Here is a 23,818-nt window from a genome sequence, read left to right as displayed (position 1 = left end):
AAGATATTTTTAATACTTAATTTTGTTTTTTTTGAAACGTATTTTACATAACTCAATTTGGGCAAAAAGTTCAATGAACGATTTAAGTTTTATTAGTAGAAATGAGATACTAAATTAAATTCACAAATTTTATAAAAAAATATATATATAATGAATTAAGTCTCGTACAAACAGACATGTGAAATTATTTAATATAGATACAGAGATAATAGATATGAATTTAAAAAAACTTGTTAGAAAATAAAAGCAAAACAAAAAAAAATAAATTTAAGCTGAAATAGTCAAAAAAATTAATTAAATGGTAAAGCAATTAAAGTCATGTTGTCATTCAAGGTATAAAAAATTACTATCCATTTACCCTCTGTAACTTCATTCCATCACAAAATAAGCTGACTTTATAATTATGATGAATAATATCACCACAATCAAACATAAACAGGATTAAATTAAAATAAAGCAAAATGAACTCAAGTTGAAAGTTACAAAAATGGACTGATTATTAGAGAAAGATCAAAACTCTACATATAGGTATAAAAAAATTATAATTCACAAGGAAATTCTAAAACCAATATAGTGCTCTACTGCACAAATTTGGGATTCTGTCTCCCAATGCAAAATCAATATAATTCAATGGCTTTTATATAAAATTCTTCAAAATATAATTAACACTTAACGTATGGTACATTCATAATGCCGGTATTCACCGATACCTTAACATATATACATCTGCTGAGGAAATTAAAAGACAAGCAGACAGAGTTCCAGAGATATGTTAATAAATAAGCTAGCAAGTTTTTAAATTTTATAGGCCTATACCGACCTATATACTTCATCGAAAAAAGTTACATGATTTAAAGTAGGGGCTTTAAAATCTCTTAGTTAAAATATATGATAGCCTAAAAACTACAAACTACTTGTTAGTTTCTTATAACTAGTTGTAGTGCGAACACATTGTTATGTACATACTTGTTATTATTATAAGTATGCTTCATACTGAACTTTCACAGAATATATAGTGCTAGTATTTTGGTCCTAGATCGAAACTACTTAGTTATTTACTTACTTAGTTGGTCATTACAGACGTGTGGTGTCATTGGCCGCGTCGAATAGCTTCCACCATCTTAATAGTGCCGAGCGCACCCAAATCATCGGTCATCTGGTTCTTCCACCGAAGATGCGGACGTTCTCTACCGCGTTTTCCACCCGACGGGTACCGAACCTTACACATTTTTAATCGGAGCACTTTCTTCCACTCGCACAACGATTAATCTAACGAGATCGACTAGTTAGGTAGTTAAGGTGGAGGGAGGACGAGTCTTCCTCAATTAGCTAAAAAGTCGTTTTGAATCCAAGTTTTAAAAACTAGAACCAGCCAGAGGCATTAACAAAGGCAAGAATCTGGCTAATGCTGGTGCTGGAGATATCGTCAAGTTAATTGAAGAAGGGGCCAATTAATTTTAATGCACTTAACAATATCCATGTCATGGTATAGCTCATCGTTTCATCTAATTCGATACTCGTCGCCAACGCGTAAGGGACCATAGATCTTCCGAAGAATTTTTCTCTCAAACTCTCTAATGCTTTCTCATCACTGTTGGTAATTGTCAAAGCTTCGGCACCATACAACAGGGCAGGTATGATAAGAGATTTATAGAGCGTGATTTTTGTTTGACGAGAGAGTGTTTTATTTCGCAATTGTCTACTTAGCCCGAAGTAACATCTGCTGGCAAGAGTGATTCTTCGTTGAATCTCATTTTTGGTGTTTACGGTGGTTCTCAAAAAAGTAAATTCATTCATAACTTCAAACTTATGATTGTCAACAGAGACGTGGGTCCCAAGACGCTCAGAAGATTTGTTTGTTGAAAGTAAGTACTTTGTTTTGTCCTCATTTACCACAAGACTCATTTACTTTGCTTGTTTTTCTAAGTTGGAAAATGCCAAACTGACGGCGCGGGTGTTCAGACGAAAGTAGATTCGTCTAAAAAACAAAACGTTTTCTTTACTTTGAATTTTTATTCTTGTTTATTTAAAAAAATCTTCTTCGGAGTTAACGTAGTACCAGAAAGCAATGTGGGTTGAGTAAAAAGTAAATGAAAAAAAAATAATTGCTGTGAACTAGATTAATAACCAAAATATTCAGCAGAACCCTTCTATGATTCTCTTCTTCCAGGACTCTCATATACAACCTTAAGGTATTATCGAGTAGGTTCTGTTTTCAAAAGCCAAAATATTATTTTAGAAATATTAAAATATGCTTAGAAATATTGGTGTATAAGAAGGAGTTAAAATAGGTGTATATTTGTCAGATATGAATTTAGGCCTTACATTTTTTATACTTGTACTGTAAATTTTAGCTTATTCATTCAGAACAAAAATGTTATTTTATAAAAATATTTAATTATTTACAGTTTTTATTATGCGTTTGTGCTTACACAGTAAATTCTGTGTATTTTTATGTTGAAATATTTTAAATATTTATACAAGTTTTAAAAATTGTTAATGTTTTTTGTTTTTTCTGCTTGTAAATATATTTTATGTATATATATATACAAATATACTAAAATATTATTTCAATAAATGTATATTATTAAAATTCTTTATTCTTATTTTATTTTGATTTTCAAAATTATTTTTTCTTACTTGTTTTTATTAGATTACTGCATATACCACAAATACCCCAATGTGTTTTTTTTTTCTTCTCTTCTTTTGTAATAAAACCGATTTCATTAGTTGACCAGTGCCAAAATCCAAAGTGCAACGAAATTAGCTGACGTCGTAAATAGTCGGAATTACTAGGAAGCCAATGTGCCCTATAATAATAACTTCACATTAACACAACAATAGAGGCATATGTCTACATTAATTGCCTTCAATTAACTTCAATTTTTTATATTTATGGAGTTAAAATAGGGAAGTTTAAACATTTATATATTTGTATTTATGTGACAATGTATGTTGATTAATATTAGAATTAAATTTCATGTGTCATATAATTGGATACTTCTTCAGTTCATCATTCAGTTGTTACGATAATTATATGGTACTAATATAATTTTGACCGTGGTAATGGGTGACAATGTGAAGGAAGTTTGATAATTGTTGTATTAATTATTATTATTTTTTTTTCAAAAACAACATTACAACAATATTATTATTTTTCAATATAAAATTGTTTGTTTATAATAAAATAAAATGAAAATGCAAAAAGTAAAAAAAATAAATGCTTTATATTGTTTGAAAATAAGCCACAGATTTCAAATCTTAATATAATATATATAGTATAAATAAAGTATATTATGGCTGCTCTTTAAAGATTGTAAAAAATTTATTTTGAATTTCGCTTAAGATACACTTATTCCTAAGGTAAGGCCATAGATTTAAAGACAAAATATGTAAAGTCTGCCACAAGCTATTCCTTAAACCTAAACTATTCTACGACATACATCACACAAATAAAAACAAAAATATATTTAAGATTGAGATGACCTGTAGAGATATCAGTCTTGTAGTTGCTTTGCTCTCGGGTCACAGCTAGTTTAAAGAACCATTCTACAAGAATCTCCCTTTTTATCATTTCTAGGTGTATTCTTTTGGCTTGAATGCTCCAATAAAACACATGTCGCTTAAAAATTAACATGCAAACCAAAAAAAAAAATAAGCCCACTTTCCTGAAAGTGCTTAACGAGTAAGCCACTCGTATTACAATGGTGTCAAATCTTAAAACTGATCTATTATAAATGATTTTTGGAAGAAAATGGAAAAAACATGTTATTATTTTTGTTAAAATAATAACACAAGACAGAAATATGGTTGGAATGAAATTTTTTTTAATAAAAATCTGGTAGATTATTTCATGGCATTTATTTTTTGAATATGATTTCTGGCATATGTTCACCGCGGCTATGAGCTACATAGTCCATTCGATCAGTCCAATTTTTGACTAGTTTTGCAATAAATGTGGCTATATGGCGTCATTGGTGCCATGAATATCGCAATTTTGGCTTCCAATACTTGAAGAGTTGCTGTTATAGTCCCAAAAAGGAAACAAGAGGCGTTAAATTGCATAAACAAGGGGGTCAGTTAACAGAACCACTTCTGGAAATAAAGTTGCTACCAAATTGATTTCACAATAAATCGAATCTGAAGCGTGCTATATGACAAGTTGCGCCATCTTGCGTCTTGTTGAAACCAAGTGTCGTCGAAGTTTAACTGATTAAATGCAGTTATTCACCATTCATTTCGAAAGAATTAAGGACCGTTGGTCTCGCTAGCTTGTAAAGGAAACAGTAAATTTTAATGGATGTAGTGGTAATTCGTTAACGGCTTGAGGATTATCTTCCCTCCATATACGACAATTTTACTTATTGACGTAGCCATTTAACCAGAAATGAACTTCATCACTAAACACACTGTTTCGACGAAGTTCTCTATGAGCTTTGTGAACAGATTTAATTTTTCATCATGAAATGCTAAGCCTAATAGTACAGAAATGTCAACAAAATTGGACATTCTATTCTGTCAAACTATAGTTATCGATATCGATGAGAACATGTAGCTAAAAAACACCAGATATTCTACAATAATGAAGATAAAATTAACATGATCAGTTTTATGACTACGTCATAACTTTTACTAAAATCCCATAATAAATTTATATTCACAGCTTTTTAAATAATTTGTCGTCATTAAGTGAAATTAATAAATTGATTTACTCACCAATTAACATAATTGTGACATAATAGTAATTTTTGTGCAATTTAAAATAAAATCTTCAAAATTTTTGTGAAGCTTAAACATTTCTCTCAGCAATCATTTTTAAATCGGTGATTGTGCAATATCGCATATCACATTTATTAAGCGATTTATGACATGATAATTTACACAAAAAAGTCTTCTTTTCCATTTCCATTTTCATTTCCATTTAATAACTTTAACGGCTGCATGTGTTTAGTTAATAATATGTTAATATGTTAATAAACTCCGCATTTTATTTTAATCTTTCGGTAAACAAAATAAAAAAAATGCTTTTTTTTTAAGTGTTAATTTTCGTTGTTGTAGTTTGTTTACACGGCACTGAAAGCATAAAAATTCAAAAATTATAAAAATTGAGTAAAATCGCACAGAAAAAAAACAAAAAAAAAATATACATTGTATATACAATTTATATACAATTTATATACAAAAAGTTAGCATTTGTGTTATACTTCAAATAGCAATTTAAACTTCCGGTATTTTAGGCTCTATTGTTCTGTGCTCTTTTATGATGTCAACGGAACACTCGATTGTTCCCTGCTTTATTTCATTTTGCTCATTTTGCATTTTGTATATTTTTAATTTTTTATTTTGACTGTTTGACTGACAATGCAAAATATTGTACTCGATATGATACTTTGCCTCATCAGAGCCTAACCCTACCCGAAATGCCCACCATATGTCAGATATCATTGCAATTCGAACCCCAAGGGATTGTATGGCAGGCAATGAACATTAAATGCTCAACAAAAACCCTTAAAAAAGTACAATTTTTTTATTGGAAATTTGCATATATTTAAGGTTTTCTATATGTTTTCTATATGTGCACATATATTGATGCTCTTTTCTACTTTTAACCCATATAGCATGTGTTCATTCAGTAAGTATCTCAAAAAATAAGCAATATGCAATATGCAATTTTATACTTTACTTCACAGATATTTATCTTTTTTGACACGTGATGTGGTTTTTGTTTCTATAAAAATAAATGCGTTCACACCAAATGAATTCTCTGCGCCAATTTGCTCAATTCATTCATTATACGTTGTCATATTGTTCAGAGGGGTCGTAAAATGTTGTACTGACACGTTGTTGTGCTTAGGTATATGGTTTATCATATTGAAAAGTACAAAGTCTAAAGTTGTAGAATAATTATTCTACAATAATGAGTAAAAGTGAATTAAACACATTTTTTACACCCCATTCAAATATGCTAGAGATGCATGTAAATAGAATTAATTTTGAAGTAATATTATTAATTAAGTTAAAGTTAAGGGTTCTCGAACTATAAATTCGTACACCTGAAAGTTTCAGTATTATGACTTATATGGTATATACGAAAACATATTAATTTAAAAATAACATGCTAAGCTTATAGTTATATAGAAGGCCTTACACTCTATTACGAGAGAGAAAGACAACAGTAAGTAAGTAATAGTTAGATAGAATCTAAAAAACAAGTCGTGGTGTAGTGAATGGAGTTTTCTTAGTAGGATTGAATAAATCTTTTTACTATAGGCTTTACAGATCATTGTAGTGCTTTTCAGGCGGAAGTGATCACCATTAGGGAAGCTATACTTTGTCTCAAAGTAGATGATATATTTTAGAGGAATGTATAGATACTACCAGACAGTCAAGTTGCTTTAAAGAAATTTCTTGAGTTCAGTTCAATTTATATCCAGGTCTATTTTTTGTTTGGTACATATCAGAGTTTATTGACAGAGCTTAACAGAGTTGATCTGTATATCCGATCATAGGGATATTTTCGTAATTACAAAGCAGACGAGATAGCCATTTTCATTAAAAAGAAATTCAATACTCTTATTATTATTAGATGTGAAGTAGAGATATCAGTTTTATGTTAGGTTTAGTCATAGGTCATTGCAGATTAGAAAACCGTGCTAGAGGGTTGAATCCCTCTTTCATTTATATCTAACTAATCTGGATTTTTTATAATGAGATAATCTGGATTTTTTCAATCCAGATAATCTGGATATTTTCAATCCAGATTAGAAGTAAAGTTGAAAGTATTTTGAACGAAAATTTCTAATATTTCTACCATACAATATTTATAAGTTTAACGTTATATATTAATAATTTCATTTCTTAATTTAATTATAATATAACCTGTACATTTCTTATCATAAATTTTCTTGGTTTTGGATGCCTTGAGACTTTGTATCATTTCCATAATATAACATATAAGACTTATATTAAAACATCAAAAATGTTGAAAGTCCTTTTAAAATTGTGTTCATAATTCTTTCTCTTCACAGATATGCCAATGTTTCTATACCACAATGACCCATAAATTTCAAAACCAAAAATATTTAAAGAATTCCAAAATGCTTTTATAAATTTAAGCATCTCAATTTATACAAGTATATATGCATATGTGAATTTTTAAATTTTTTATTACACTATACATAAATATCTTTTTATGTTTATTCAGAATTCCAAACACATTTGTTCGCCATAAAGCATTTAAAATAAATGTAATGTTACACAAATTCTAAAGTAGTTTCCAGACAAACAAATATCATATTATTTTTAATTGTGTAAGTGGCTTAAATACTTAACCGTACCGCCTTCTAATACTTACAACCGATGCTCTACTCCAGAGTTCATACTCGTATCAGAAGACGTTGCCGTGCGTATCTTTTTAACGCAATCCGAAAAAGCGATGCTAAGATGATCGCCTAAAGATTTATGGCATATTTTTTTGAGTGCTCAAAATATTTATTTGGGTGTAATGAAGCGCCACAGAAATCAATTTGCTTTTAGAAGCTCTAGCAAATTGCTTATTTTGGCTTTCAGTTTGTAAGGGGGGTGTTGTTGGGTGGATATAAAATATATTTTTTTGATAATTAAATTGAACAGACGCACTGAAATTGGCAATACACAATAGGTCATAATAACTTAAACTTTCATGTGTAATGACACATTAACGTAAAAATTTAATAATAAACCGGAAAGTCTAAATGACATTTATTATGATATTCTATAAATATATATAATTGGTACATATAGTTGAACACAGAGTTCCTTGAAGTATTTTTCAATTCTAACTTGGATATATATATTCAACTTCACATTTCGATATATAATCGAATTTGCCTTTAGCGCGAATATGTTATGGACACAATCGATAAACAGGTTTCACATGGTTCATTTATCCATTCAAAAAGATTGCATTGAACACATCAAAACTTCGATATATTGTAATACTGAGATTGACGTACAAAATGGCTCATATCGAGAAGTCGAGTGGACTTGCATTTGGTAAACATGGAGATCACTGTACACTAGAAATAAAGTGTTTAAGATTTTTTAAAATTTATGGTTTGCCTATGTTTTTCTTTCACTTTCCAAAACGATTTCGCGATAAACATTCTTAAAAGCATCAAAGAGAAGTGACACCATCACGGCCAGCCGAATCAATGCAAACATTGCAGCTTCTCTTCTTGCGGCCACATTAGAATGTCTAAATTATCATATAACCTCTTTATTAAGTAAATTCTATAATTTTCTTTGTTTGTAGTTTTCACTCAGAGGTGAAATTTTCTTCTTTGAAGTAGACAATATTTTGTAATTGGTCACGTTTGTGTGAGCGCAATAGCACCTTCTCTTTATCGAGTCTAGTTTTAGTTTTTAATATCAGTAAAACCTTAAATTATTGGAGCTTATTAAGCTTCACTTTTAATTCGTTTTTAAACATTCAATTAGTTAAAATAAAATCTGTCAACTAACATTATTTTGTATTCAAAAAATATTGGTCTCTCCCGTGCGAATCGTGGAGTAACATTATCATGACTTTCTCAGTATTACTTATTACGTTCCTAGATCAGGTTTTAAACATAAGAAAGAATATATAAATCATGCAACAAATAATGCCTCTACCAAACAGAATAGTAATGAAATTTAACAATTAACAACTAAAAATATATAAATTATTAATTCAATTATTCTATAGCTGGTTTATGATTTCGTTCTAATATAAATACAGCAAGTGAATTTGTTGATAAAACTTACACAGCAAATTAATGAAACTGCAGAAAATGTGCGAACATAAAAGTCAAGTACGGCTAAGGGTCAGTCGGTTAAGTAGCGCTGACTCTGAACTTCAAATTTGGTGGGGCACAAGTTCGATTCCTGGTACTTGCAGTCTTAGTTATTTATGGATAATTAAATACAAGAATTATTTCCAAGACGACTACTGATGATGGGTATTTGGCAATACTTGAAACAGCTGTATGGTCAGCCAAAAATTTAATTAATTAAAATAATATAAAAATGAACTACTTTTCTACTTTTCGAAAAAAACCTTTTTTCACCTTTTTTTTTTAAATAATATTTAATAAATCATCGTATAACTACTTAAGTCCGAGCAGTGTTTATAAGTTATATATATATCCAAAATTAATTTCAGCAAAAAATGTTTACGGAGTCTTTAAATATGAAGCTTTGTAGATGGCTTTTGTCTCAGTAACTTTATTAATAAACATAATTGTTATATATAGAGTAAAAAAGGTCATTCAACAATAACCGATATATCCTGAAATGTGCACTGTTTGGTGCTGTTCCACTAGTGGTAAAATTGGACCTTTTAAAAACTATAGAAAATCGTATTTTCATAATAAATGGTGCTTGGATTAAAGCTTTACACAACGATTAAATATGTTTTGAACTACTTTTGGTCTCAATGACACTGAAGTAATTGTGCGTCTTCAGAAATAAAGCGGTTGTGTGGCCTTATACACTGAGTTATTTAATATTGGTGGAGCAATTTTTATGGAAGTATTCAAAATAAATGGTATATGCAATTAAATAATATAATATATAATATATATTGTTAATAATTAACAAATATTCCAAACTTGAAAGTAACTATCAAGTGTACCGATTCCAATATACATCATATATATATATTATATATATATATATATATATATATATATATATATATATATATATATATATATGTTTGTATTATATATATATATGTGTTTACATTATCATTTTTCGTTTCCTCGATATACTAAACTTCTAAACACGCAGGGGTGTAAAATAGATAAAGCTGGACGCAGTGCATAAAGGCCCTAGCCTAACCCATGAACTAATACCTTTATCATATTATAAAATAAAATTCATTACTTAAGTTTTGAATAATCAAACTCGAAAAAGAGTAACTAAATCGTTTATAACAATTTTCAGGTTAAATCAAAATTAAAAAAAGAAAAAAAAATCCGCTTTTTCTAAAATTTCTATAAACAATAAACAAAATCTCTCACAAAATCATCTAAATGTCAACATTGCGTTATATACTCGTTCTTATTTTAGGTGTATGAACTCAAGGCAGAAGTTTCATAAATTTTAGATTCTAACAGTTGTGTAAATAAAATCCACACACCATATAGTAGACACTCCGAACCTGGAGCACACACTCTTCACAAACCATTCAATTTTCAATTTTGATTACCTTGACCGAAATTATTAAGACTTGCTGGCGTGTTCGTGTTCTTTCTAAATTTTCGCTTAGTCTATATCTGCCTATCTAGAACATTTTGTGCGTGTGCTCTTCCAAATATAAACAGAAAATATCCAAAATTATTACACAAACATCCACAAATGATATGATGCCATATAAATTGATTAATACTATTATTTAGCATATCAAATAGGCTAGCTTTCGTGTTTCGTGTTTCGATTTCATTAAATTTGTTTGGAAAGCCAATATAAAAAAGAGAAGTAAACAAAATTCAAGTGAAAATGTAAACAAATTAAAAATATTGATAACAACTTAATTATGCAAATTTATGTTAAATTCAATTTTGTTGGAAACGAACTATCACAAAACGAAAATAAATTTGATTCCATGGTTTTTTGTCAAATGACGAATTTTTCCTTGGCATAAGAAATTGCGCAAAACACACCCTTTCTCTACCGAATGAGTGTTGTGCATCCAAAGAAGGAAATTAATTAATTAAGCCATAAAGATTTTTTAATGTACCAAACCCTTTTCTTATTTGTTCGATTCAAAGGTCAAATTATTTTGTTAAATTCTTTAGCAATAATCCTCGAAGTATGTATAAAGGTATAACAAGTTCATGATCTTAAAGGGTTTAATATTTTTTCTTTTTAACATAGGAAGTATCTTTTTTCTTGTTAAATTCTTAAAGTTTATTCAATACTGAATATGTTGGCAGAAAATGATTAAGGATGAGACATATATTAGAATGGAAATGGAATAATGGATTAAAAATTATACAATTTTGAATACAATATACATAGTATGAAACACAATATCATTGAACTATTCGCCACTAAACATCTATACTCACTCCTTTTGATGCGATTTGCAATAACTGGTTAGTATATAGTTGGCAAGAAATCGTGACAGTTGGAAAAAGTTCGTTATGGCCCAATGTTCTGGGAACGTAATGAAATGAATAAAAAGAATATAGTTGGTAATAGCACGATCATGACTTAAAATGCGTTTAAAGATGTCTTTCCAAACCGTTTAGGGTTTAAAGATTGTCCACATAAATATGATCGCTTGCTTATCTTTGTGCTTAATTTTGTGCTCTAAAATATTAGTAGTCATGTAGTTATAGAATTAATGGTTTGAACTACATCTTTGTTATTTGAAAAAATTTCAATGACGAAGAAATGGGCCTATCACACCTTTAAACCAAATGCCATACTGTAGTATCGAATGTTAATCGAATAGTTTCTCGTCAGTTTCTTGTGGATTTTAACTGCCCCAGATGCGACAATGTTAGTTAATATATCCACAAATCTAAAAATGAATCTCATCATTAAAGAAAATACGATGTAGTATAGTTAGTTTTAATAATTTTAACATATCCACACATATATATGTAATATATTTTAGTGATATATGATGTTTAACAAAATGTAATGTTTAATAATATGTAACGCACCCGCGACGATGAGCAGCCCGACTTCAGTATACCACTATCTTCACAGAACAACTGCAAATTTACAGGTTAACTCCTTTTACAACTGCACTGCATTAGGTTGCCGCCCCAATACTACACATTTTACATATATATATATATCTATATATATATGATCTATATATATAATATCTATATAAAGAATGTCTATATATATAATGTCTACATCAGCAACAGCTGTTTTTTTTATTTCTTATTTTATAAAATTATAATCAAATAGTTTCAGTTAGTAAATCGTAAGTCAATCACATCTCTTACATATTATACAACTGATGTGAACCATGTACTATCTTGGAACAGACAGTAGTAGTTCATAATGAATGATACCTCTACAATTTAATTAAACAAATAGTATCAGTTTCTTTGGCGCCAATATCGAGTTGGCCCTAGTTTTTGAATATTCGATTCACAAAAAGTTATTTCCAGTGATTTTAGTGAATTCCAGTTCGTTATAATCTCAAAACCCGACTTGTATATATTGGTTCACGATTAGTGTTACTTCTAGCTATCCAAAAGATACCACGAGGACATTGTTGGTATTTTAACAAACTTGATTTAACTTAAGACAAGGATCTCAGGTTGCCAATTGCAATATTGAATGCAAACAGACATGACCAAGATTATGTTTAATTAAAAAAGTAAATTATTCTTAACATTATGCGATTTAGTTTTTATTATTTCTTACCATAGTCCTTAAAAATTTCATTCCACTTTAACAGCCACTCACAGATAAAAAATCGGTCCGCTTAAGTTTTTTCGTATATTTAAATACCAGCTTTTCGTATACCTAAATACAGAATTTATTATTAAAACCAGTCTTATGTGATGGGTTTAAAACATTAATGAGGTTGGCTTTTAATTCTTGGGCGGTATCGTAACTATATGATATCGCTTTTTAATGGCTTTCTACTTCTTGATCTATATTTTTTTTCACTTTTCGTAGATGATCTTACTTACTTGCTTACTGTTGTTCTCTTATCCTTGTGGAGCATAGGGCCTCAATGGACTGGCCAAAACGATATATTTGTGCTATATTGTTAGTGTAATTAAATTGTGAAATTTTATTTCTAAAATTTCAAATATGTTTGTTTAAATATAACTTTTTAAATGTAGTTCTGATCCCAATAAAATATTAACAAATATTTATCTAGTCTATTCTCTGTTAAAAAACAATTTTTTTATGTAAATAATTATTTAATAAGTAAATGGATTATCTAATCAATCGAACAAAAAAACACTGAATAGTTTTTTCCTATAACAAATTCTAATTTTATTGATAAAATGTTTTATTAAAAAAGTATATATAATTATGTGATTATAAATTATTTTTCAGAATAAGCCACTTGTTGTTGAACCCATCGATTTTGAAAGTTTTGTTGCAAAGAATAAAACACTTATTCAAAATGATCCACAAAGGGAGTTGCTTATATATCCAAATGATGATGTTTCAGTAAGTAAAAGATTTCATTTATCATAAAACATATAATCATATAATTAATAATTTTAGGAAATTATTATGCCTCGAAAGTTACGCACAAATTCAAAATCGATCACAGATCGTTTTGAACCGCCAAATAAATCAATTGTCTGTCCCTTACATGGTACCAATACTACCAGGCAGAATAATGTCACAAATAGTCCCAAAACAACACAACGCCAACAAAGCAATCACTCAACTAATAGTCTTCAAAATGGGAACATAACCCGTAGAAGCTCACAAACTTCTACAAAACTTGCGAATACTAAGTCACCAACATCGTCGTTTGAATCATATGAATCAGCACATGCTGCACCTGGTCCAGTATCATCATCTTCCTCATCAACATCTACTCTTAAATCATTTATTGCAGAACCTGAAGAAGATTCAGAAGAAGACAATGAATGTGTTAATGGCGGTAGTAATGGCGATAATATTGTTAAAGTTACTGCTACAACGCGTGCTGAATGTACACGTTTCACGCGCCAAGCGCTTTATACGTATCGTGCTAAAAATCATTTGATTCACTATAAATATAGTGCATATGGTGGTACTTGTCACGATTTGCCAAAGTAATTATTCCACATAACTTATAAGAATCTAAAATATGTATATATTATACTTCTTAAATTGTTTTTAATATTAGAATTAATCCGCCGGAATCACTTATAGAAGAAGTTTATGAAATTGACGCTGATCAAGATCGTATTGATGAACAAATGACAAGATCTCAGGCGGATTCTATTACAAAGCAAGGATTTTTATTGAAGGGTCCTGATTCTGGATCGGATCGAATGTTTGCTAATATTGGCAATAAGTCATTTAAGAGAAGGTTAGTTCTGAATAAAACAAATACAAATATTTTTTTATACACATAAACATACATATATATATTTAATATATTAAATGTAATACATATACACATAAATAAATTAAATAAATATAATAAATTCATATTTTAATATATATAATATATATAATATATTCATAATATATTCATTATATTTCTAAAATCGAGTTAACAATCCAAAACGTTAAACATCATCACTTTTTATAGCTATACATATATGAGTCTGTCTGGAATATATATTTTATTAAGTTTAATTAAATATTTAATATTGGCTTCTTCGAGCCCTCCGAATGATTTTGGATATTCTCTAGATGCGAAAGATTTTTTATAGACATTTATATTAAAAGTCTAAATTTTTGATCGGATTTAAGTGTTTTTTTCCATATTTTAGTGTTATTCTATTTAATAAAATTATCCTTCTGTCGATATGGAATGTGTAAAATTTTCTAGAGGTGGTTATATAGCCGCAGTTTTAAATCTTTTGAATTTAAATAAAAACTCCTTCAGACTTATTAATTCTGGCAGTAATATCTTTATCTACTTAGATTTAATTTTTTGTGATGCTTCTGACGTATATAATTGATTACACACATTCTGATTTCTTGATTTCTAAATGAATGGAAAAAGAAGCTGCAACTCTATTTCTGTTCGTCGTGATTCTACTTTTTCCGATACTTATTTCTAAATCAGCATATTAAGAATAGAAGTATAGTTAATTTATGCTACTCCAGAAACTAGTGCAACATTTTCACAGTAGACCCAAATCATCAGCATATTTTAAGTCTCAAACTCAACTGATGTCCGATGGATACCCAATGGTTCGTTTGATGATGTTCCATTATTTCATCTAGTACAAGGATAAATAATAAAGGCGATAAAATCGAACTTTGCCGTTCACCCGTCTTGACAACGAATAACACAGAGAGTTGTTTAGAGTAGGAGAGTGAATCCTTTAATCAAATGTGACACCTTAACAGGCATGCTTTTTTTATGATGTATCATAGAAACGTAAGATTTTAGCTGTCGAATGTTTTTTTTTTAGTAAATAAAATCCGATTACATTGACTATCAAATATCATTACATTCTTAAATACGTATCGTATTAATAGTACCAGTATCAGAGCGATTTATTCTGAACCCGAAATGGTTTTCTCGTAGTGAGTTTTCTGCGACATTAGAAATCGTGGCCAGGAGAATTAATGTAAATATTTTACTTAAAATGGGAAATAATGTTATGGGCTCGTGTTGTTGTTGCTAAAGAAAGCATCATTCATGATAATTCTTTTATTTCCCACATATGCTGTATAATATGTAACCTTATAGTTGATGGTAAGTCTGGGTCACATTACAGAAATTCCGTGTGAATGTTGTCGTTGCCTGGAGACCTCATGTTTTAATAGTGAATCAATGACATTCAATACTTTAGCTTTGATTTTTGCTATAAGTGTATCGATGGAGTCATCTTGGAGTGAATCATCTATTGAGTTCTTTTCAAATATATATTTAATAAATATATAGTATAACATATTAAATATTGAATAAATAATATAATTCTTAATTTTTTCAGATATTGTTATTTACGTCAAGAAGTAGATGGAACGTATATTCTAGAATTACATAAGGATGAAAAACAGGGAGAAGCTAAAGCTACTATTGTAATGGATTTTTGTACTGAAGTTGTGCAGGTAAAACTCTTCGAAATTATAATAGTTTATTTCTTAAATTTTAAAAAAAAAATTTTTTCTTCACAATAGAATCCTAAAAAAGGTCGCTATTGTTTCGAATTACGCATGACTGCTGGCCATAAATCGTTTACATTAGCCGCAGAAAACGAAGATGAATTTAAAGATTGGTTAATAAAACTGTCATCGGTGCTGCAACAGAATAAAATACAAGAAGATAAACGTGTTGCTTCCTTAGAACGTACATTACCACCTAGTCCTTGCAATATTATGTTTGGTACACTTAAAGGCTTAGATCAGTCGATGAATCCACAATTAATGAAATATGGACGAGAAACCGATATATCAATTGCACAATCACGTCGTGAAAATCGTCGTAGACTTTTTGCTTGCTATCAATCGCCGACCAAAGTAACAAATGCTGACAACGTTGATCAATATCGGGAACAGTTTGGTAAAAGAATTTTCATTTCTTGTAAAAGCCTTAAATTTAGGTTACAATGTTGTAATGAAAATGGAGAAGGTGATAACTTGTGCCAAGTGGAACCATATATAACAAGTTTGGCGTTATATGATGTGAAATCTGGACGCAAATTGACAGAATCATTTTATTTCAATATTAATGATGACAACGTCCGTGATATGTTGCCCAATACACCAGTGCCATCTTCTGTGACTGCTTGTTGTGTGCCCAAGCGTGAAGATCGTGAAGAAAAGGCACGTCAAGGTTCCCAAGCACAAAACTCGGTACTTGATAATTTGTCACCAGAACTAATGCGTTGTCCTAAAGTAATTTTTAGTGGTTTAAAACAAGGTGTATTCTGTGTGACAGCACCGCATCCTGATATATTTTTGGTGCTAAAAATTGAAAAAATCCTTCAAGGTAATATAGTACAGGCTGCGGAGCCATATCTTAAGACTGGACGCGATCCAAAGATCGCTTTAAAATTGCACAAATCAGCACGTAATTACGCACAGAATATTGGTCATTATCGACAACCTTTCGCTTGGGCTGCAAAACCTTTGTTCAAACTTTACAGCAATGAACTGGACACTGAAAATAATCAGTTCGACTTTACAACTTTATATCGACAGGAACCAAATAAACTAAAAGATGATGAATTGCTTAAGCTACTGGCAGAATATCGAAAACCAGATAAATTGAGTAAACTAACAATAATACCGGGATGTATGAAACTAATTATAGAAGAGATCGATAGAGTTCAATGTGGGTGCCATAATTTATGCATTTTGTTATGTTGTATATGTAGTTTACCGATAGGATAACAATGTAAATGGATATTAAGAACTAAAATAATAACTAATCTAAAATTAGTTAGAGATCAGTTTAACAGAAAAGTTGTTAAATTAAATTTTGATACTAAATTAACTATATAATAATTTTGAAATGATCGGTAACTGCATGGAAAATATAACAAAGTGGCAATTGCGATTTTTGATAACTTTTATAATTAATTTTAATGATGTTTTTCTTAATTACTTAATTAGGTTCCTTTAATAAATCGCTTGTACCATTAGCTAACTTCAGTTTTCCGCCCAAAACGCCTACGCTTGAATTAACTGAATTCCAAAGTAATAGTGAACGTGATACACATCCCTACACCTTATTCTGTAATCACCTATTTATATATCCGTTGAGTCTACAATTTGATAGCCAAAAATTATTTTCACGTGCACGCAACATTACTGTTGTTGTAGAGCTACGTGATTCAGATACTGAATACAGTAAACCACTTAAGGTTGGAATCTTGAATTTAAAATTTTAATCAAATTGACTTTATTTACATAATTTTTTTATTAATTCGTACTGTTCTTTATTGCAGTGCATTTATGGACGTCCTGGTCATGATTATCTTGTCTCTCAAATTTCCTGTCCTATTTTACATCATAACACAACTCCGTCTTGGTATGAGGAAATTAAAATACGTTTGCCTTTAGGCATATTTCCGGAGCATCATTTATTATTTTCATTCTATCATGTTTCATGCAATTTGGGTAAGAAACGTGATGCTCATGCTGCATTTGAAACACCCATTGGCTATGCCTGGTTGCCATTATTGCAAAAAGGAAAAATTAATTTAGAAGAGCAGATATTACCAGTAGCAGCTTCGCTGCCTGTTGGGTATTTATCCATACAACCACTTGGCTTGGGCAAAGGCGTAAGTTGAAAGAATATTTATCTGTTTTTGTATATACGTATAGGCATATGTGAAAATTTATTTAAAAATACATATATTATATATTTTATAAGCCTATTAATAGTATATTAACTTGCAATTTTAAGCAAAAAATCTGTTCAGTTGTAAGTTTAATATTTATTAAATATAATTTCTGATATTAACACTAATGTATGTGTTTTTAAAGTAGGAATATAAGATCTGTGAATTCATAGTTCAAAATCTCAACGAGTTTGTAATATTTTGTTGGCAACTGGCACATTCATAAATTACTTAAGGTATCCAGCATATACCTGAAAGATATAGATGAATTCACTCAAACAATTAAACCACTTCTTGTTTGCATGAAACCAAAGTCTACCATATATTACCTCCTTGTCAATCATGTTTTTAGAGTTATACTAATATTAAAATTTTAAAATTTTCTAAGCTATTGAGAAGGTCTAATATCATACGACCAAACACGGCACCACTGTCATCGCTTAGGCCCATATTCGCCAGATCTGGATCCGTGCGACTTTTTCCTGTTCCCGAAACTTAAATTGCCCCTTTGTGGTGAGCGTTTTGAGTCGATTGAATCGGTAAAAGAGAATTCGCCGAAGGAACTAAAAGCCATACTTGCACGGGCCTACGAAAAGTGTGTGGAAGATTGGGTTAAGCGTTGGGATATGTGTATCGCTTCAGAAGGAGCATATTTTGAAGAAGATAAAATAAATTGGGAATAAAATTTAAATTTGTGTGTTTTATTTACAAAATCCGAGTACTTTTTGAGCAGAAGGTAAATTATATTGTATATGTTATCTTAACTCAGAGTTCGGTATGAAGTAGCTTCGGTTGCTTCGTATGAGTTACTTTATTTAAGCGCAATTAAACTTGGCTAAAAAGGGTATTTCAAGTAGATCAATAGGAGCTAATTTTTATTTTACTTTAGACAATTACCATATTACGCTCTTGTGTAACTCTCTACTGATCAAATTATCAATATAAATAAGCCTTCCCGCTAACACAAGTTTATTTTTTGTCTCAAACCAAATATTAATTTGAATAATTGAAGTTTTGAAATAAAGCACATTGTCTTTATTACTTGTATTCATTATAGTTAGATAATAAACCCTTTGTTTTCTACATACTGAACAGATTTGATATATTTTTTTTAAATTTTATTTTATGTTAAAATATTTAATATAATAATATTATCAAAAACAATTAACTAACCTGTGTTTTTTTTAATACTACACACTACACTTACACACATTTTAAAATTTATACAAAAATCACAACTCATACACTTCTAATCAAAATCGAACTTATCAAAATTGTTTCTAACTTTGTCTAATTCTTTGTCATTTCATTGTTTCTTTGCGTTAATGTGTGCTGAAATGTAAATGTGAATGGTACCATAAAAAAACTACCTACATAAACAACAACGCCTAAACAACATCAACGAAATCAATTCACTACACATCCAAAACGCCCTACACTATTCCATACTTCAACCTATGACTGTTAACTTATTTTCATCACCAACTCATAATACTCGTACTATAAACTTTACTATTGCTATCGTTCATTTGCTTATAAAATTTCGACCTATCTATCCTCTTTGGCTACAAAACATTACCATATTTTTAGCAGAACTGCGGTCCCGATATACAATGGATCGATAACCAACGTCCATTATTTGCGTTGAGTTTACGCATGGATTCCACAGTATTAACCGCTGATCAACATATGCACAATCTGTTTGCACATTGTGAACGTTTACTAGAGGGCGGTAAGACTACTGCTCTACCCGCAGAAACGGAGACCTGCAAAATACTAAAAGCTGCGCATGCCATCGATATATGCTCTCTGATTAATTACCTACCGACAGTATTAAATGAACTCTTCACTCTGCTAGTACATATTAAAAGCGATGAGGTTGGCTTAAATATCATACGTCTGTTAATTAATATCATACATATGATCATTGAAGAAGCCGGACGTAAAGAGTTGTTGACGGCATATGTTAAATATGTATTCCATGCTCCATACTATAACTTTAAATCAACACGTACTGTTCATGATGAGCTGTGCAAGCATTTGCCTTTAATATTACATCCTAACAACACCGATTTCCTAATAGTTAATAAATTTATGCGCTATTCCAGTATTTTCTTTGATATAGTCGTTAAAAGTATGGCACAGCATTTGCTCGACACAGGACGTATACGTATGTTGCGCAATGAGCGTTTTCCGAAAGAATACCAAAATAAATTGGATAGCTTGATAAAAGTACTCATTCCATATTTGATATCACGTTACAAGGATTTGCCTGTTGAAACGCAGCACTTAAACAAGTCGCTCTCACAGTTCATTAGACGCTGTTTGACTTATATGGATCGTGGTTTCGTTTTTAAACTTATTCGTTATTATATGGAACAATTTGCACCTGGCGATCCACGCACATTGCAGGAGTTCAAATTGAATTTCTTGCAAGAAATATGTCAACATGAACATTATGTGCCTATGAATTTACCGTTTGTCCTAAATCCTAAAAACCGTCCACCCGAAATGATGCAACACTTCACACTTTCCGAAGAATTTTGTCGGCAACATTTTCTTTCCGGCCTATTTCTACAAGAGTTAAAGAGCAGTTTAAACGAAGTCAACAATGTACGCCGGCACGCATTGTTCATATTTAAAAATTTGTTAGCAAAGCATGAACTGGACGATCGTTACCAAAATCGTGGTCAATTGTCACGTATTGCTTTGCTCTACGTGCCCTGGTTGGGCATTGTTATGGAAAACTTACAGCGCATTGATGACTTGTCTGAGACTGCATTGACCCCAAATGGGCATGTTTACGCTGATTCTGCATCTTATACGCAACGTTTATCTTGTTCGAGTAGTTATGTGTTTGCCAAAGACTCAGCATTGACATCTACAACATCAACTCCTCGTTCCAAAAATCGTATGACTCTTCATATAGACCATCCTAGTCCACTACGTGCTTCGATACATATTAAGGAAAATAACTATCTGGCAGCCATTGCCGGCCAAGCAGTGACAAATGGCGCATCAACCACATCCTTGAATTCCTTAACTTCTGATTCTCAGGTAAGTCATACACAATTCATATTATATAGTATACTATGTAACAATGTATATAAAAATTCATTTTAGGGTTCCAATGATACTACAACAATTGGTAACATTACTAATGGAAATCATGATTCCGATGTTGCATTGAGAAATGGCCATAATCGTTCCGTAAGCGTGACACAAGCTCTGCAATTGCCGCGTTGCGATAAATTTTCTACAACTGAAAGTAAGGATTTATTAATCGGTTTCCTCTTTGTTATTAAACATCTGTCACAAGATCAGCTGATTGGCTGGTGGCAAAATTGTAATGAAAGCGATCAGATTTCATTTCTAACCATACTGGAATTGTGTTTGGTGCATTTTCGTTATGTTGGTAAGAAGAATTTGAATCTTGCCGAAGAAAGTAAAGATGCTCGCGCTGCGCGAGCTGCTAAAGCTAGTACCCTGCCTGCACGTATGGCACCACCAAACCTTGAAAATGGAAATGCTCACGAAACGGGTACCCTAAACCTAACACAAAATCGTGATAATTTTCTCAATGAAACTGCTAGAAATCAGTTGGCGTTATATGAATCTAATTTAGCTACAGAAGTTGGCATGATAATATTGGATTGTCTGGGCCTCTATGCGGTACATTTTCGTGAAAAACTTATTGACTCCATTGTTTTGCCAAAACTTGCTCGAGTTTATTTACGTTTTCTACAAATTGGGCAATCGGAAAATCTATCAAAACATATTTTTGCCGCTTTACGGGCATTTATAAATAATTTTTCACCAGCATTATTTAAAGGAAATGCTATACTGTGCGGTCAAATGGTGTATGAGTTACTAAAAGCTTGTGACAGCCGCTTAGTGGTCATACGACATGAATCTTGCGCTGTTCTTTATTTGTTGATGCGTAGCAACTTTGAATTTAGCGGACGTAAAGGTCTAACACGTGTACATCTGCAAGTTATAATATCCGTTTCACAAATGATTGGCAATGTGATTGGACTTAATAATGCACGTTTCCAAGAAAGTCTTTCTTTAATAAATAGTTATGCTAACAGTGATAAGGCAATGAAAGGCACAGGTTTTCCAATGGAAGTAAAAGACTTAACACGTCGTGTACGTACTGTACTAATGGCAACTGCACAAATGCAAGCACATCATATGGATCCAGAACGTCTACTGGAATTACAGTATTCATTAGCGAATTCTTATGCTTCCACTCCCGAATTACGACATACGTGGTTAGTAACAATGGCACGAAATCATGAGCAAAACGGTAATATATCGGAGGCAGCTTGTTGTCATTTACATATTGCCGCTTTAATGGCCGAATATTTACGTTTACGTGGTGGCTGTAGCGTACTGTGGGGAGCGTCTGCATTAATGAAAATTTCGAGTAATATACCACGTGATGAGCAGGGTTTGAAACTGGATGCTGGCGCACAAGATTCACAGTATACGGAGCATATGTTATTGGAACAGTTAAAACAGTGTGCTGATTTTCTGGATAGAGCTGAACGTTTCGAGTGTTTGGGTGAACTTTATAAACTTATACTTCCTATTTACGAACGTGGACGAAATTTTATAGAATTAGCACAATCATATGAACACTTGACGCAAGCTTATAATAAAATTGTAGAAGTTAATCGTTCTGGAAAACGGATGCTCGGACGATTCTACCGGGTAGTGTTCTATGGAGCGGTAAGTTAAAAAATTATTGTTAGCAATATGATTTTTTTTTTAATATTTTTTATATTATTCTATTTTAACATTATTTTTTATTACAAAACATGTGTACGGAGTTATCCATTTTCGGATCACTTTGTATAAGTTACAAAGTTAAACCTAAATGAAGCATTCTTGTAATTGAGATTTGGATAATACATTGACTGTATTAAGTAAATTTTTTCATTCTTAGCATTTTATTCTTAAATTATGTGAATATATGCATTATATTATTACTTCACACGAAATACAACTTAAGAAACCTTAGCGTAAAAAATTTTAAGTTGACTTTTCCTTTGCTTTTTGCTGGGAATTTTGGAACTTTCAAAATATTCTAATAAGATCCAATAATATTTTATGTAAAAATGTAGTATTCAAGAATACATTTTTTAAGTACTGCGGAAATGGCGAGCGACCTTTTGAAGTATCATTTCACTTAAGCCAACGAAAACATCTACAATAGCAGCAACATAAGCCAGTAGCTCTTTAACATAATCTCATATTATATGAAAAGTATATTAATTCATATTATGTACATTCACCTAAATAAGTAAAAATCGAAATGCCAGCTAATAGCATCAAAAAAAAAAACAGATACGCGAAACATAAAGCAAAGAATATAAGAATAATTTTATACAAACAGTACCAAAAACGGGTAAAGCAGTATCAAACACGTGCGAAAGTGCTAGTTAACAGTAACAAAAACGAAAAATATAAGACAAACAAATGTCACGTTATATAAATTTCTCAAGAAAACCTCTATAATAAAATTTTCAATATACATAAATTTAGAAAAAACTTAATAAGAAAATTAAATGCATTAATAATTAGTATTAATTACATTTTACTTTATTTCCCAACTTTTATTAATAAATAAATATTTTAACTTTCTACTTTTCAGATGTACTTTGAAGAGGATCACGCCATCGAATACGTATATAAAGAACCAAAATTAACTTCTTTGAGTGAAATTTCTGAACGTTTGGCAAAGCAGTATAAAGAGAAATTTGGTGCTGATGTGGTTAAACTGATTATGGATTCATCACCAGTAATTATTTATATCATTATTATTTTTTTTT

General features: G+C 30.6%; 1 protein-coding gene across 3 annotated transcripts in view; it reads left to right on the top strand.

Moving 5' to 3' along the window:
• The window catches only part of LOC119690081 (dedicator of cytokinesis protein 9), a 72,372-nt gene that overhangs the window by 45,511 nt on the left and 3,043 nt on the right, over positions 1-23,818 (top strand). For 2 of the 3 annotated variants that reach the window (XM_038105072.1, XM_038105074.1), the window contains exons 2-11: positions 13,066-13,182; positions 13,240-13,781; positions 13,856-14,041; positions 15,627-15,744; positions 15,814-16,969; positions 17,251-17,501; positions 17,586-17,921; positions 19,572-21,038; positions 21,105-22,715; positions 23,641-23,787. In XM_038105072.1, the coding sequence (XP_037961000.1) occupies positions 13,066-13,182; positions 13,240-13,781; positions 13,856-14,041; positions 15,627-15,744; positions 15,814-16,969; positions 17,251-17,501; positions 17,586-17,921; positions 19,572-21,038; positions 21,105-22,715; positions 23,641-23,787 (5,931 nt within the window). The remainder of the gene's footprint in view (positions 1-13,065; positions 13,183-13,239; positions 13,782-13,855; positions 14,042-15,626; positions 15,745-15,813; positions 16,970-17,250; positions 17,502-17,585; positions 17,922-19,571; positions 21,039-21,104; positions 22,716-23,640; positions 23,788-23,818) is intronic. The other variant, XM_038105073.1, reaches the window with a different exon arrangement.

Source organism: Teleopsis dalmanni, chromosome X, assembly GCF_002237135.1.
Source record: "Teleopsis dalmanni isolate 2A chromosome X, ASM223713v2, whole genome shotgun sequence".
NCBI classification, from domain to species: domain Eukaryota; kingdom Metazoa; phylum Arthropoda; class Insecta; order Diptera; family Diopsidae; genus Teleopsis; species Teleopsis dalmanni.
This window is presented reverse-complemented; position numbering and strand designations above follow the sequence as displayed.